Raw genomic sequence first — 17,447 nt, 5'->3', positions numbered from 1 at the left:
ATCCCCTGCCCTCTCAGGTCTATCTTCTACCCCTTCTCTCCTGCTCTGTGTCCCGGAGGCCCCCTGCTGATGGCATCACCCAGGCCCTCTGGCTTTGGGCTGGCCCATGGGGGACCCATCAGAAGAGCAGAGAGGCCAAGAGGAGAGAGATCAGGGTGTTTCCTCCCTGTTCCATCCGTGCTTCGGTCCAGGGTTCCAGCAATGGCTGTGTCCCCAAGACATTTGCTCTGGCACTATTCACCATGGCTCACTGGGCTCCTCCCTTTGCCCCTGTGCCCAGGAGTGGCACAAGTCCTGGGCACCCAAACAGCTTTTGCTGACTTCCTTCACCCTGCCTGTACTTCCGTCATTAGCCCCTCTAGTAAATTCTCTTCACTGGAACCCCCTGATACGATTTGCCTTTCCTGCTGGGACCCCGTCTGAAACACCAGGGGGGCCCAGTTGTCTTGACCACCCTTTGCAGCCCAGCAACCCCCCTAGTGTCGAGGGGTTGACTCCATCTCTGGTCCAACTACTCCAAAGCTCACGAACGTCTCATTAAAGAGGAATCATCGTAGTGTTCGAAATAACAACTTACCACGAATGGTGCGCCCCAGAGGAAACTGTCAAATCCTAGCAGGATCAGCACACGTTCGCTGAGGAGGTGGCATACACCTGGCAAGGCCCACCTCCCACACTGTCACGTGAGCCTCAATGACCCAACCGCAGGACGAGAATTTGATGAACTATATCCCGAGCGTTTCCAGCAACACAATTGAAAATGTTCTCAGTGCAGAGGTTTAAAGGGTTCCTCTCATCCCGTAAGAGTCAGGATGACTGAGACAGTTTCTCCGTTGGGAGGAATCCTACTTTAATCTTGCCCTTTTATGCGCCGGTTAAACGATATTGATCAAAACTTGCTGCTCCTGGCAGGTGCCCGGCAAACCTTAGAGAGCAGTGCCCGATATAGAGCCCTCGGCCCTGAAGGAGACGAGCATCTGAGGAGAGGGGGAGGCAGGCAGACTAGCTCTGGGAAGCGCCCAGAGCTAACAAAGTGCAGGAGCAAGGGGACAGCCTGTCTAGTGAGGAGGAGAGAACCAGGAGGTTTCCTGGGAGAAATGAAATCGAAGCAGAGGCCCACGGGAAGTGCAGGGGCCAGCCGGGAGAGGAGGCAGCGGGGTCCGACTCCAGGCAGGCAGACCCACGTGGGTAAAGGCTGGAGGCAGAAAACGTGGCATAGCCCTCAAGGTTCAGCACAGCTGATGCAGAGCATGACCAGAAGGACAGAGGTGAGGACGCTGGGGGCGGGTGGACCCTCTCGAAAGTCCTTATAAGGCGGGAGAACGTATGGGTTTATCATCCAAACAGGGGATGTTAAGAGAGACATATCTGCACTGGGAAAACAGACCCACCAGACGTGCGGCGACTCCACTTCTATGACTCTGTGGACAATGGGAAGTCCCTGATGGGTATGGAGCAGAGGAGGAACACCATCAGATCTGTGCTTCGGGAAAATCATTCCAGGGCCCCCCCATGGACAATAAGCTGGAAAGGAGCCGAAACTGAAGAACGAGAGAGCGAGCAGTGAAGATGTTATTGGAGAAATTCAGGAAAGAGATGACGGGGGCTCCCTGCTATGTTGGGGGTGGGGGATCAGTGGAGGGGTCACTGTTAACAGATAAATTCAAGAGACTGAAATCGAAATTAACGATGAGGGGCAGTGAATGGAAATGGGGGCTGGGAGGAGAGATGAGAGGGAGAGGAAGGAGCCCAAATCTTAATCAGATGCCAGGCGGTGGCAGGGGGAGGAGGATGTGGGCCACTGGGAAATGGGAGATGGAGGACCCGGTGGGGAGGGCAGGGAGATGGAGGGAGAGTGCACCTGAGACAAGCTGGGCTGTACCACGTAGGGACGTCCAGGAAGCCGTGGATATAGGGGTAAGGGCTCGGGAAGGAGACTAGGGCTGGAAACCAGGACATGGGACTTAGTTAGCAGCATATGCATGATCATGAAAATGGCCCTGGATCAGGGGGCAGTGACCTTGAGAAGTCCCTAAGGAAGACAGGGGTAACAGGCTGCAGTGAGTGCAGGAGTGAGGGGACGGAGAAGCAAATCAGACAAGACATTTGGCCTTAGAGGGTGTCATCTTATTGGGGCTGGGAGACACTACACTTTGAACAAGAAGTACTGACTAGACAGGAATGTCATAATAGACACATAATGTCACAGCAAAAGGCCCCTCTAAATTCAAATATACACCATTTGGAGTCTTTTCCTTGATTTCGGTTCCACAGAAACCAACCCTTAAAACAACCAAGTTAGTCAGGATAAAACATTCATGGCTGTCTGAACAAACCTGAAGGGAAATGTCCCTTAGATCCACATCTGGGACATTCAAGCTATCGTTTCAAGCTGGCTTCAATCTGACTGGCAAGAGGAAGACTAAATTTCCGTCACTGACACTTTTCAGACAAACAGAGGTGTTGTGTCCCTGGGTAATCCAGAGCGTCTCACTCAGCGGCCAGAGGTTAACAGAATTTGTCACAGGTAGAATTTCAGGGGGTTTCTTTTTGATACAATTAAGTGGTCCCACATAATATTAGATGAGGTGCATAGATAGTAGAAGAGGAAACTCTCAAGTGCCTGGGAGTACAGAGAAGGAACAGAAATCCCCCTTTCTGCATTGTTCTGTACCATAAAATCATCCTTCCTTTCTGGATATAAGCACGAGCTCCATGTACATAAGCAACACCCCCTCAAAAGAGATAGAGACTACTGCGAAAATTTTTACAAACAAAAATCATTACATATGTACATGTTTACTAAAGAGAGTTCAAACTGGGAAAACATAACCCAGAATACGATTTTCCATTTACCTGTTAAGCCTTTTTTTTTTTTTTTTTAAATCTCCTAACTTCCCTTCCGTTTTGGCTGGGCGTTCCAATGGCATGCTGGAGCTTGAAATACACAGCTATTCACATCCAGGAGCTGCGTCCCCTCGTAATACCTGTTATTATGCAGTAATGCTCGTGGACATGGGGCACCTGCTCTTCAGAGCTGGTGAGTTATTTTTTGATCATTGTGTAATTATCCCATTACCAACAGACGCTGAAAATCAAGAGGAACCAGAGAAACACTCTGTCCCTCTTGTTATACACAACTAAAATCCTTACTGAAAGATTCATCACCAACAGATTTATTAGCCCCTCAGTATCTGCTCGTGGTTGAGCCAAGGAGAGAATTTTCATATTGGTGTAACTACCAAATATGAAGGGAGAAATCGTTCCTGAATGCCTGGCTTCAAAGGCATAAAAGAAAACCACAAGGGCATGATTGGAACTATCAAAGAGGACCCAGGCAATGTGGCTCTGCCCAAACCATGGCCAGTGACATAAGACACAAGTCAATGGAAAATGAAGGCAATGGTCTGGCTGGACTGATTATACTTGGTGATACTGTTGGCTAGGGGACACACGGGTAGTAAGCTCCCTCGATCCTCATGAAAAGCTCTGCTCACAAAGCTCTGACCCTCAGTATCAGTCACATAAGCAAGGTGCTTTATTAACAGAATTTACTCCTCTCACTAAGCTCACAGAGCAACGCCCAGGCCGCTTCACGCTTGAGAGAAAGTTCTTCCTACACTTGAATGTGTATGTGGGAAAGACACGTGGCCCAAACACCTGGAGCCTACACTTGCCTGGTCTCCGAATTCCTCACCCAGAGAGGCAGGTGGCCAGGCTTGGGTTCAGTGGAAACCATGAGGCTGTTCAGGGCCTCCTGCCTCCTAAGAGGTAGAAGACTGGAGTTAGTATCATAATTCTGCAAGGACCCCATGTGGGCAGATCACACTGACAAGGGGGGCTTCTGCAGGCATCAAGGAAAGCAATATGCTTATTTCTTTTAGATGGAGCGGCCCGTTGCACCCTTCCACCCTCCTTCTTGTGTGATAGCTAGAGCACTGGACTCCTCATTTGCCCTGGATACCAACATGAGCCCAGAAGAAAGATGACAGCCCTCTGGGAATGGAAAAAAATTACATCTGACACTTTATTTTATAAAAGCGGAATGACTCTCAGGCAGGCATCAGCTGTAATACTGCTGTTGAAATGCACTTGGGTTTCTCCTCAAATCTTCAGTCTTCCTAGATTACACGATGGCCCTTTGCAAGAGAGAGGCTCTTAGAAGAACCAGAGACTGCAAGCAGTCTGGGATGGAGCATTCTTCTAGACCAACTCGAAGAAGATTATATTTGACTAAGATTTCCACCAAAAAGGGTTAATTAAATTAGCAAGCTTTGGTTACCCCAAAATCTTACCAATGCCAAAAATCCATTGCCAATAAGGCCTTGTTGGAGTTATAAAAACAAATATTATAATTCATAAAATAATAAAAATAATTAGGGGCACCTGGCTGGCTCAGTCAATAGAGCATGTGACTCTTGATCCTGGGGTTGTGAGCTCAAGCCCCACACTGAGTGTAGAGATTACTTAAAAAATAAAAATCTTAAAAATAATAATAATAATTATACATGTTCATTAGAAGTGGTCCATCAATATAAAATATTGAAATGGCTATTATATCATGCATCCACTACCTCTACCACAAAAGTGCCATGTTTTGAAAAGTTGTGCAGCTGTGATTTTTCACAAAGCCTGAAAAAACTATTACATCCAATTCTTTATCACTTACTAAAAACTTTTTAAACTTCAATTTAGTTATCGAAGTCATTATGAAAGTAGGTTCCATCAGGAGTCATGCTCCAGATGAATAGCTATGATGGAAATGTTACGTAAAAACCCAATACACAGAATGAAATCCTAAGAAGCCAAAAAACCAGTTTTTCCAATATTAGTATTTTCTGCAACCTCGAAATAATGGGAACTCTTTTTGCTTTTTGGTGTCTGTGTTTGTGTGTGTGTGTGTGTGTGTGTTTTCTCTTTTGATCTAAGGCTGAATCATTTTCTGGCTTCATTCAGAATCCACTGAAGCCCAATGGGGAGCTAGTTATTTGTGCTCAGTGCTTTATGCCCTAGGAAAACCATGGGTCTGACTCATTTCTAATGTGTGCCCTGTGTGTTGTTAATAAAGCCTGTGGAAAAGTCAAGAAACAGGACTTGGCTCTGGTGTTCTAGTGGATTCTCCCATTTTTCATGGTAACTTGGAAAATGTTCCTGCCCAAGGCCAGTGGGTGTCGGAATAACCCAGTTCTAAGAAGCCTTAGGCTAGCAATCTCACCTCACTGGGCTGAATTCTCTCAATTTTGCTTTTTTTTTTTTTTTTCCTGAAGTGGAGGGAGTATGGAGGGGTAGCAATTGATGAGGTTATGTCCACCAACTTTTGAAGAAAATATATGAAAAATCATAATGCTTATGAGGTCTCCCGTCCCCAGGGTTTTAAAAAGCAGGATGGATTTCCATTTATTTGAGATGATGAGGTCTGAAATGGAAATGCATGACTTCTCAGAGACCTTTCTAAATTTTATGTCAAAAAGAGACAGAGAAGTTCACTCACTCACAAAAGTCAAGCAAAAAAGAACCAGGCAACTCTTCTAAAGTCTCATATGAGCAATGCCTTAACCACACCCCAACCTCAGTTCAAGTCCTCCATCTACAGCAAACCTGTGGACATCTCTCAGCAGAGGCAGACTGCACTCCCCATCTTCTACCCAAATGGTGGTCTGAAACTCCTGGCAAATGCAGTAATGGGGTCCTTCGCTCTTATAACACCTTGATTAGTTTCTTAAAAGGTTCTGTTTTGGACTTTCAAATTAGCAAAAAATAAAATAAAAATTAGTGGTAATCACTCTCGAGGATGTGATATGATAGACGTGCTCATTAGTAGTAGTTGTAGGAGTATAAATTAGTAAAAAAATCTTTCTAAGAGCCATGACAGCATCTTAAAACAAAAGTATATATTTTAACTTAATTTCCCCTTCTCAGAATCTATCACAAGACCCATGTTCATTGCAACAGTATTCACAATGGCCAAGATATGGAAACAACTTAAGTGTCTGTCGATGGATGAGGAGATAAAGAAGGTGTGGGCTATACATACAATGGAATATTATTCAGCCATGAGAAAGAAGGAAATCCTGCCTTTTGTCACAACACAGAAGGATCTTCAGGGCATTATGATGAGTGAAATAAGTCAGACAGAGAAAGACAAATACTGCATGGTATCACTTATATGTGGAATCTAAAAAAAAAAAAAAAAGTCAAACTCATAGATACAGAGAGTAGAACGGTGCTTTCCAGGGACTGGGGGAATGAGGGAAAGAGAGATTCATAAAAGGGTACATACTTTCAGCTATAAGAAGAGTAAGATCTGAGGATCTAATGTATAACATGATGACTATAGTTGATAACATTGTATTATATCATTAAAATTTTCCAAGAGAATAAAGCTTAAATGTTCTCACAAAAAGAAAATATATAAATAGGAGTGCCTGGGTGGCTCAGTCGTTAAGCATCTGCCTTCCGCTCAGGTCATGATCCCAGGATCCTGGGATTGAGCCCCACATCAGGCTCCCTGCTCAGCGGGAAGCCTGCTTATCCCTCTCCCACTCCCCCTGCTTGTGTTCCCTCTCTCGCTGTGTCGCTCTCTGTTAAATAAATAAATAAAATCTTTAAAAAAAAAAAAGAAAAGAAAACATGTGATAGATGTGATAATTAACTGGATGGAGGAAGCTTTTCACAATGTACACATACATCAAGTCATCACAATATACATTTTAAATATCTCTCCACTTTATCTGTCATCAATAAGGCTGAAAAAAGATATCAATTTTAGTATACGTGCTGCCAAAGGGAGCACTGAAAAAAATTATATTGAAACCAGGCGATAAAAAAAAGAAAATACTCAGGATTGTGCAGAGAAATGTATGGACAAGGATGTTCCCTACATGTTATGTACAATAGTAAAAAAAAAAAAAAAAAAAGCCAAATGTTGAACAATAGGAGAGTGGATAAATAAGACACATCCAGACAAGGAGATATTAAAAAGTCACTGAAAAGCATATTTGCAAACAACTATATAATTCGTGGTAAATTGCTCCAGATATAATATTGGAAGAAACAATTCAGGTTTAAAGTTATATAGTAAGTGTGTTAGCAACTTAGACAAATGCAATTTAGCCAGCGAGCATAATAATAATAACTTAGGAGGAGTCAGTAAGAAAGCAAGTCCCTCTCTAGTGCTACCATGGGTTCATCTGTGTCTCTAATCTGTGAACAGCTGGTCAATGTTTTATCCTCCATATGGCGCCCCAGTATTGTAACCACAGGTTTCTTTTGATGACATATTTCTGTGTCACCTGACCCACTAAACGGAGAGCTCTCTGCAGGCAAGGACTGGTTTAAACATTGCTTTGGACACCAAGCAATATATTCTGCTCTGTCACCCTGGGGATGCTTCTTCATCCCTGCTCATCTTGCTATGTGTCAGTTAGCATGGATGCCCGGGTGGCTGGAAGAGGTTTCTCTGAAAGAAAACATAGATGCCAGGTGACCATTTGATTGCAGTGTTCGAGTGGGCCCCTACGTCAGAGATCTTTGGGCAACTCCCTCTCACGCTCATCAGGAGAGGCCAGCTGTGGGCCTGCCCAGGCCTCATTTCTGCAGGAGCCATGAGGCCTGCAGTTCACTGTGGCTGAACCCTGGCTCCCAGGCCAACTGCCCCTACCCTCCCTTCCTTAACCCCAGCAAATTCTTCCTCCGCCCCAGCCAGGGCCCCAGGGCTACCTTCTGAGCAATCCCCCTGGCTGAATGCCACCCTAAACAACTTGTTGTCACCTCCTGTTCTGCAAGAGATCCCGCCTCTGTTTTCCTTCTCTGGAACCTGTTTTCTCTGGCATGGTGGCACCCCCAAAATTCCTGGCTCTCTTCAAAGAGATGACATTGAAACATCCCCCATAGTCCGTAAAGTGGCTGTGCTATTGTCTCTGTCTCTCTCTCCCTTTCTCTCTCTCTCTCTCACACACACACACACAGAATAGAAGAAAATTCAGAATGTCATGGTCCATCATCCTGTTTAGGCAATAATAATAGTTACTATGTTTTGAAAACTTATTCTATGCCAGCACTGTGCTCATAAGCTCTTTCCATGGGCTGTCCTGCAAGACAAGTGCCTTTACTATCCCCATTTCACAGATGAGAAAACAGAGGCTGCAAGAGCTTAAGCACCTGCCCAACATCACACCACTGAACCAGGACCCATGCTATGGATCCCCAAAAATGTGGCTATGGAGCCCCAACAATGTCACTGTCACACAGAAGTCCACGGGCTCAGCATCTCCACACTGGCAGGCTTTTAGGGGGCCCACCAACAGACCACGGGGACACACCCACAATGAAGCTCATTTCTGGCAGAACATGGCCAGAAGCTGGGACACTGGAGCAGGGGTGGATGAAGGCATAAGGAGGGAAGAGAAGGGAAGGAACAGGGCCAAAAGGGTGGCAGAGAGCACGCACAGAGAGAATCCCACTCACCCTGGAAAAGCTGTGACACTGAGTGTGGCAATGGCTTCTAGCTCTTTCCACTGCCAAGTACTAGTCAGAATCTTCCCTCCGGCGCCCAGAGAAATCCCTGCCTCAGAGCAGCTCCTGCCTGCACGCAAAGCCTTTCCACCTTTACCATCTCCCCAACGCACACTCTGTGGGGTTACTCGCAGGGCCACTCTGAGTCCTGGGCTGGGATTATCGAGCCCCATCCAGGACAGGTTAGAAACGAAGCCTTCCAGCCAAAGGGCTGTAACAGAAGGAGAAACAGGACTTGGCAGCCTTGAGTCATTCCACCAACACCCTTCCTCTCTGTGCTACATAATTTTTCCTTCTCTGAATTTTATGTGCAACCAGCAATCAAGACAGGAAAAACAAGCAAAGTCTTACATACACCGCAAAATGCTGATTTGTCTATTCTATTAATAATACAAAATCTCAGCAAATGCAAATGGCATTACATGAATAATTCCATAAAAAGTTAAATCCAAACTAAATGTTTCAATTTAAAATGACATTTGCAGAGACCTCTCCGTTAATATGTTTAATACTGATTTTTTTAAAGGGACAATCTTGTATTTCCCTAAGGAAAAAACTATGAAGACACTAAAAACCAACAAATATTTTTAAAACTGAATTTCAAAACTGTCTTTTATTCTGCTCGACTGCACCAGTCTTGCCACAAGAATAGCCACAATCGTATATTAATAAATTCTTTTGCCCTGCAGTCAAATGCCTATCTTTCAAAGAAGACAAAATAACCATGATTTCAATCTGCTCAAACAAGGAGGTTATTTCTCAGCACTGAGTTTAGAATAATGAAGCAAAATGTGCAGAAGTCCATGATAAATTGTCATGGACATGTAACGCCTAGAAAAAATAATTTTCAGAAAGTATAAATACTTACAGAATAAATGTGTATTACTAACATACACTCCGGATACTAAAATAAACGACTAGCTGACCTAGTAAGTAACTTTATTTTTGAAAGGAAAAATCACACGTATTGCAAATGATATTAACAGACTAGAGAAGCTTGGGCAGCATGCGGCACGATTCTTCAATAAAAGGGAAGTTAATAAGCTAGGGAAGGTGGTCCTCAGGTTATAATGAGACAGACAAGCATGGCAGGGGGAAATCTATAAATTGGGGAGGTAATGTGATCCAACAGGGAAACAAGACAGATTTACAAGGGAAAATCAAAGAGGGTCAACTAGATTTCTTTTTCCAATAGAATTCAAAATGAATGTTAAAGGGAACCTTTTGAGCACAGAAAAAGAAACTGATTCTCCCTAATTTACTTCCTGAATGTGAACTGAATTTGGCCATCAAGCAAGATCTGAAAAGCCTCAACTAAGAATACATCTACACAGGCAAAGCCAAGTAGAGAATTAAGGTAATCAAGCATCCAACAAATTGACACAAAATGCTGGGATACTGTGACCAAGAAAGAGGATTTTTCAAGGAAACTATCCAAATTCAAATTAATGGGAAAAGTTGCTAAATTGTCTTCAACACTTTGCCTAAAATACTCCAAAATAATGGTGAGAGCTCATCAGAATGCGTCCAGAAAGAGGCCTACAAGTGGGCATCAGTGTTAGATTTTTTTCAAATAGCGAGGCTCGAGAAAGCTGTGAAACGTTCACAAAATGCAAGCTGTTTGTACAAAATTTAACATCTCCCACCAACTATGAGACAGTAAGGCACAATAGACAAAATGTCGGATAAAAAACTCTAGCCAGGATCCTTGTAGCTCTCACTCTCTCCAGCCACTTCTGAAGCCACAGAGGGGAAAGATGATTTCAGATAAAACATGTCACAACTAATATATATCGCTGTACACAGGCCGCGGTCTTCCTGGTACAGTGAGTTTGCTTCAAGACATAGGGTTTGGCAATTATGATCTTCAGAAAATAACACAGTTTAAGACAGCCAAATTAAGAAACAGTGTCTCGTACTTCACCTGGTCCACTCCCCCCTACCTCCTGTTTAAAAGCAGAAAAATTTTCAATGAAAGAACTAACCCACACATTTATTAGATGATGGTCCTCAGACTTTTGGCTTGCAGTGAGCTGTAGAATTTTCCCCCAGAATCAAGGAACGGAATTAGAGTCACCAACTGTGAACTTTTCCACCAAGGTCGGTACATCCAAAGGACCAATATAGTACCTATCATATGATGAAAGGGAAGATACTGAACATCAGAAAACAGGAAAGACAAGATTTCAAGGAAAAGGATTATCTTTTCCATTTGATACCTCTGGATTTCTGAAAACCTGGTACATTTTTTTCCTCCTTTTCCTGCACACCAGGGAAAACTCCGTCATGAACCAGCGTCGAGACAAAGTGGTCCCCATGGTACAGAGCAGTGGGCCTCGGCCCAGCAGCGCTGGCATCATCTGGGAACTTGTCAGAAATGCAAGCTCTCTAACCCCAAGCAACTCTGGGGCTACAGCCTAGAATCAAACAAGCCCTCCAGGTGGATCCCGGTGCCAGTTAAAGACCAACAGTATGACCCAAAGCATATGCATTTCAACACTGGGAAGGACATCCAAGGAGCCTGATTCAAGGCTGGCAGACCTAAGTTTCTCATCTCCAAACTGTGCAAACAGTATATTTTTTCCAAACAAACAAGGGCACAGTTTTGATCTGAAATACATGGTACGACAATGCAACAGAGTATCTGACATCAGAACCACCCCACATGCAAGGATTGAAGATCCATAAACATCAGCAAATGACCAGCAGCTTCCTCAAACACACAGTGCCATGACCTTCTGGGCTGACTCATCATCGTCCCCATCATCACCACCAGCACTATCATCATACGATACTTATACCACGTAACAAGTTAAGGTAACATTCAAATTCATGATTTCATTTCTATTTTGATCAACCCAGCAGTCCCGTGAAGCTGGTGTAGTGGCAGATACGATCACCCCATTTGGCAGATGTGGAACCTGAGGTTTGGCCAAGGGCACGTGAGCCACCTGGAGCATCTCATACTTGCTCTTGACAGTTTTTGGTTTTTAAAGTAGCGGACCTCCATTCTTTCCCTTGGGATCCAGCACAAGAAGACCGCTTACCACAGTACAATCCCCAAATTTATACTTTCCCAAGGGGGCCGAGAGTGTTGTCATGATTTCCGGCACACACAGAATGCTGCAGAGGTTCCCGGCAGTTCCCCAGCAGGTCTCGGGAGCAGCCTGGGCACACCCCAGTGACCTGCCCTCTGTCCCCTGCCGGCCTGCCCTGAGGATCCCTGGGACCATCATGTGCTTCGATTTTTCTGGGTCCCTCTGCACCCCAGCAAGACCAGCCCTCACCTCTGCCAAAGCAGGCGGGCCATTTCTCCCCAACCCCTGAATAAACCTCCCACCTGCCAAGAGATGTGGGCATGACTCTGGAGCATCAAGACTGCAAGGCCCCTCAGAGAGGAGAAGGGGCCCGACTCCCATGTAGGAAGCTGCTCTCGGGGAAACGTGCTGCTCATCACTGTGCTGTGGGTAGAACCCACCCCTGTGACCTGATCCAGGGCAGGCAAGGACCCGTCATGAGTCAAGTAGAAAAGAACAGTGAGAAGACGTTCATGAACACTTTCCAGGGTCCAGGGACAGTAAGAACCCAGGAGGACCAAACACAGATGAGCAAGTGATTCATCTGAGGGAAAGATTAAAAAAAAAGGAGGCTGGAAAATTCAGTGCCGAACGCCCGCACTTTACCCTGGACTGTTTCTGGTACACTCAACCCAGGCATCTTGCTATAACTTACAATTGGTTTCATTTTTAATAGACACCATTTGACTTTTCTTTCTCTAGTGGCCATGAAGAAGAGCCGTGAATGTGTCAGGGCGTCACAGCAGTTGGGGGGTAACAGTCCGCGTCCCCTCTGGTCATGGCATCCAGAGCCCCTAATGCCACAAGCTCAGCCCATTGACCAGCAAAGGAGGGTCATTTACAGCGTGCTTTACTGTAAACAGGTGGGGAAGGAACATGGCTGCATGATTAGCCCCCTGGACTAAGTCTCCTACTTTGCTTCTCTCAACAAACGTCACTCTGATGGACTCAAACCTCAAACAAGACTGATCAAAAGACATCAGCAGACCTTGTAGCCTTTGTTTAGGAGTCATTATTTTCTTTCCTAGCTTTGTAGCTATTATCAACAATGAGCAGGAGAAGCCGGGTTAGACTATCACTACAAATTAGAATGCATTTACAATATTTTTCTCCTCGAAACCCCACAGTGTGTAAGTCAAGGCTTAGATATGCCCATGGAAGAAGAAAACAAGACCCAGAGGGCTAGCCAAGGTCATCTTGTTCCAGGAATGGTTACTCAGCACCCAGACTGGCCCAAATAAATATTCCATGAGTCAACGTTCAGTGAGATGGTGTCAGGGGGCCCATGAGGAAAGCTCAAAGCTTAGTAATGAATGAACACACTGGATTTTTTAACACATATTTCACAGATAAGGAGGGGAAGAGCAAAGGTTCACCACGAGCATTCTAGAAATGTCACAGACACACAGTGGCCACTGCAACAAATCATTATGCTCTGCCACCTTTGGTAATGAGTACAAACCCAAGAAGAGCAAGAGCACGGAGGAGATCTGCAGAGATGAGTTAAAAATAATCAATATGAAAGGCAGAGGGAAGAATATCTTCCAAGGTGAAACTGAGACTCAGCAAAGGCTAGACCCCAGGCCGTCCCTAAGGTCTCAAATCGCTTTACCTTAAGCCACCCATTAAATGTGTGTTGCTCCGGTCAGAGAAAACTAATATCTGTCATCAAGCACATTATATATTTGCTCCACTGCCTTACAGAACTGGAGGTATCCTCCTTTGGTTTGTGAAACCAACAACAAAAAAGATTTATCAATTCACTTTCCCTGGGGAGCAGCCCGCCAGAGAAGTACCTTTTTTTTCCCTGTGTTTCTTCAGCCCCTCGAGACACATTTATTATAAGGAGACAGATATAAATCTGTTTTGAGCAGACTGCAAGAGTAAATTGGGATGATACTAAGCTTCAGAGGAACTGGCTTTTCTTTTAAATACCTCTGGAGCAGGGAGTAGGGTGAATTGCTCCAAGTTCTTGCAATTCTAACCTGGCCCCTCCTATTATCTTCCCCAGACATGTTTATTAACTGGATGACCTCACTTATAAGAGACACAGAGGGGCACCTGGGTGGCTCAGTTGGTTAAGGGTCTGCCTTCGGCTCAGGTCATGATCCCAGGGTCCTGGGATCAAGTCCCGCATTGGGCTCCCTGCTCAGAGGGAAACCTGCTTCTCCCTTTCCCACTCCCTCTGCTTGTGTTCCCTCTCTCACTGTCTCTCTGTCAAATAAATAAATAAAATCTTTAAAAAAAAAAAAAAGAGAGACACAGAAATACACACACTCAAGAAAATGCACATAGTAAAAAAAAAAAAAATGCACACAGTTACACACATTCACACCAGGAAATGGCATTTCTGACTTGTCACTACCATCACCTTGCTGGAAATTGTTAGTCAATGCAATCATGAAATATTTGCTAGCAATATGGCAGGCAAATTGATCTGTTGAGAATTATGGGGAAGCCCTAAGAAAATACAAAGCATGTATCAAGATTTCCAGTGACATGGATAAATGAAATGTGGTGTATACTTACAAAAGAACATTATGCAGCCATAAAAAGGAAAAGTTCTGACACCTGCTACCACATGGATGAAACTTGATGATATGACGCTGAGTGAAATAAGTCAGACACAAAAGGACAAATACCGTATGCCTCCACTAACGTGAAGTACATACAACAGGCAAATACACTGAGACATTGAGTAGATGAGAGGTTAGCAGGGGCTGGAGGAGGAGGTATTGGGGAGTTATTGCTTAATGGTTACAGAGTTTCTGCTTGGGATGATGAAAAAGTTTTGGAAATAGTGGTGATGGCTGCATGACATTGTGAATGTAATTAATGCCGCGGAATTGTACATTTAAAAATGGTTAAGATGGCCAACTTTGGGAGATATAAATCGATATATCCACAATTTACAGAGAATAATATAGTAAAAACCAGTGAATAGTACACTTTAAATGGATAAATTGTATGGCCTCTGAATTGTATTTATACCTCAATAGGATTGTTTAAAAAAAAAAAAAAAGATCTCAAGTGGTGTAAGAGCTTCCTGATCACCCCACGTAAAATACCATTCCCTCTTATCTCCCCTTATTCTCTATCACAACATTCATCACGAGTGTAACTGTTTTATTTCTTTGTGTACACATTCTTAACCTACATCCCATTTCTCCTCCTACCCACGAATGTAGGGACCAAATACACAGAGGTAGGGCCATGGGGGTCTAACTCATTTGTCTCCCCTGTGCCTGCCCATGAAAGGTCCTGAATATTTATTTATAAATGAGTAAACGAAGTAAGTCAATAAGGAATGGAAAAGGCAAGAAAGGGATAAAAACCATACAAGAGAAAAATACCTGTATGACTTGAAAAGAATGAGCACAGGAGAAAACCAGTGGCTGAGAACACCATTGGAACAGGTACTGCGTGTGACCACTGATCACCTACCTCAGCTCCTGAGTCACCCAAGCTTTCCCACGTCACTGCATGCCACGCCCACCTGAACCGGAGCCCCGTGCCCTGCCGTCTACACTGGATATGAACAATTCTCCGGAAAAAGGTCTGACAGGGCACCTATCTTTGGTCCAAATGTTTCCACAGGCAAAGGAAGTCAGCTGTGCCACGCGCATACCTGGAATAGTGGCTATGGTGTTTCAGACAGGGCATGAGAAAATTAGAGAGTCAGCAAACCATGTCCCTGGGAAAGAATTCTGTTTTTATTTTCCCCAGAAGATTTGTTTGGGGAAAAGCACTTAGACCGTGACTGCTGTAAAAGTGCTCAAGAAAATCGCCTATTCGCATGATCTTCGTCAACTTCCACCATAGCTGGAACTGATGGGTCAAAACCTCCTCCCAGACTGGACATTCATTCAACCAGAGATTTCTTCACCAACCCCTTGACGTCTTATAATGTATCGGTGCAGTGATAGATTGAGGGGGAGGGGCCTCCAGGAAACTTCCAGAAGAAGGGCTTACTGCAAAATAATGAGCAGGAGTCAACCGTGGCGGGAAGGAGGGAGCTGGAGGCAGACAACCAGTCAGAAAAGACCCAGACAGGCAACAGCAAAGCAGACAGGGCTGGGGGAAGAGGGCAGGGATAACGATGGTGCCATCAACAGTTCAGTGGGAAGGAAATATGAAGCTGGAGGGAGGGAATGCTGAAAAGGAAATGTGCAAAAGAAGCAAGGACTTGTATGATTTGCTCTGGGAATGGCAAGCTCCTGAAGGATTCTTTTTTTTTTTCTTTCTGAGAATTCTTTTTATTCTTTGAAAAATTTTTAAATAATAAATATAAAATGTGCTAGCCATTACTCATGTTTATTTAAAATATTCTGGAAAACAATGAAAAAATGAAAATCACTGATTAATCCCATTACACAGAAGTAGCCAATAAAAATAGTGTATATTATTCTAATCTTTTCCTTATGCAAACATTTTATATATGTATTTCTTTTTTTTATTATGTTATGTTAGTCACCATACATTACATCATTAGTTTTTGATGTAGCGTTCCATGATTCATTGTTTGCATATAACACCCAGTGCTCCATGCATAGCGTGCCCTCTTTAATACCCATCACCAGGCTAACCCATCCCCCCCACTCCCCTCCCCTCTAGAACCCTCAGTTTGTTTCTCAGAGTCCATAGTCTCTCATGGTTCGTCTCCCCCTCCAAATTCCCCCTCTTCATTTTTCCCTTCCTACTATCTTCTGCTCCTGAAGGATTCTAAGCTGGGGCAGGACATGACCCTACCTGCATTTTAGATCCGGCACTCGTGGTGACCTTTCCTTCCATGGTGGGCATCACTATCCCCATTTAACTCATCAGGCTGAGAGGCCGAACAGATTGGATTCCGCCCTGGGCTGCTCAATGTAGGACCAGCGTCCTTTCCACCAGGCTAAGGAGAATTTATAGAGGGGTTTAGACATGAATATAAGGACCAAGATAGGCTAGTAGATGTTGATGCAGAATTATGGATGTTAAAGATTTATTTTAGAATTTCAGGACATCTGAGAAGGTTTACAGGCAGTGTGGAAGAGACAGAGAAGACAAAATGGAAAATTCTAGAGATGAGGGGGGTGGCTAAAGGGCAGCAGGCCAGGGCAGCGAGACTCCTGGAGGAGAAGTCTTCCTTAGAAAGAAGGAGGGATTCCAAGGTTTGAAGAGATGAAGTCACAACAAATCACTCTGGCCGGCCTCCGCCCCCTGGAAAGAGGCAGAGAAAATCAAGAACAAGCAGGATGAAAAAGGGCTGGAATAGCCCATGAGAAAATCTAACAGGCAGCTTGAGGCAAAAACATGACACGGCAGAGGTGGGAGGTGGCCCAGGTAGAATCAGAAAGCATGATTTTGCAGAGAACCCAATAGTTTAAATTTTTAACATCTTTTTGTCAGATACTAACTTCTATTTTCTTCCAGTTACTTTATTATTTCTTTTTTACATTTAACTTTCTAATATCTGTAATTTACTTTGGTGTTTGGGGGATGGGAGGCAGTGGTGGTCCCTAACTAGGGATGGCACTGCTCCCCCAGGGGTATCTGGAAGCAAGTGGGGCTCGGTGGTCTATCTCAGCGGGGTGGGCACTCCTGCCTTTAGCGGATGGGAGTCAGGGAGGCTGAATGTCTGGAGATGCACCAGGCAGTGCTCAGCCGGGAAGAATCATCTTGGCCACGGTACCAATAGCGCCTGCCATTGAGAAACAAAACGTATTACTTTTTTCCAACTGGTTAGACCACAATCCCAGTGTCAGTGTATTTATTCACATATTCAATTATACCTTTGACAACTAAGCACTGAGCAACCCTCCGAGCCAACTCCTCTTGCTGGCTCTATGCAAACAAGTCAGACACTTGTCACAT

General features: G+C 44.4%; 1 protein-coding gene across 3 annotated transcripts in view; it reads right to left on the bottom strand.

The window, feature by feature from the left end:
* Positions 1-17,447, bottom strand: part of CAMK1D (calcium/calmodulin dependent protein kinase ID) — a 420,921-nt gene that overhangs the window by 361,410 nt on the left and 42,064 nt on the right. Inside the window, exon 1 of one of the 3 annotated variants that reach the window (XM_078075145.1) lies at positions 8,467-8,697. The exons of the other annotated variants lie outside the window; for them this stretch is intronic. Coding sequence (XP_077931271.1) covers positions 8,467-8,687 — 221 coding nt within the window. The 5' untranslated portion in view covers positions 8,688-8,697. Of the gene's footprint in view, positions 1-8,466; positions 8,698-17,447 lie in introns of those variants that run through there. 3 annotated transcript variants of the gene reach the window in all.

This window comes from Halichoerus grypus, chromosome 6 (assembly GCF_964656455.1).
Source record: "Halichoerus grypus chromosome 6, mHalGry1.hap1.1, whole genome shotgun sequence".
NCBI classification, from domain to species: Eukaryota; Metazoa; Chordata; class Mammalia; order Carnivora; family Phocidae; genus Halichoerus; species Halichoerus grypus.
This window is presented reverse-complemented; position numbering and strand designations above follow the sequence as displayed.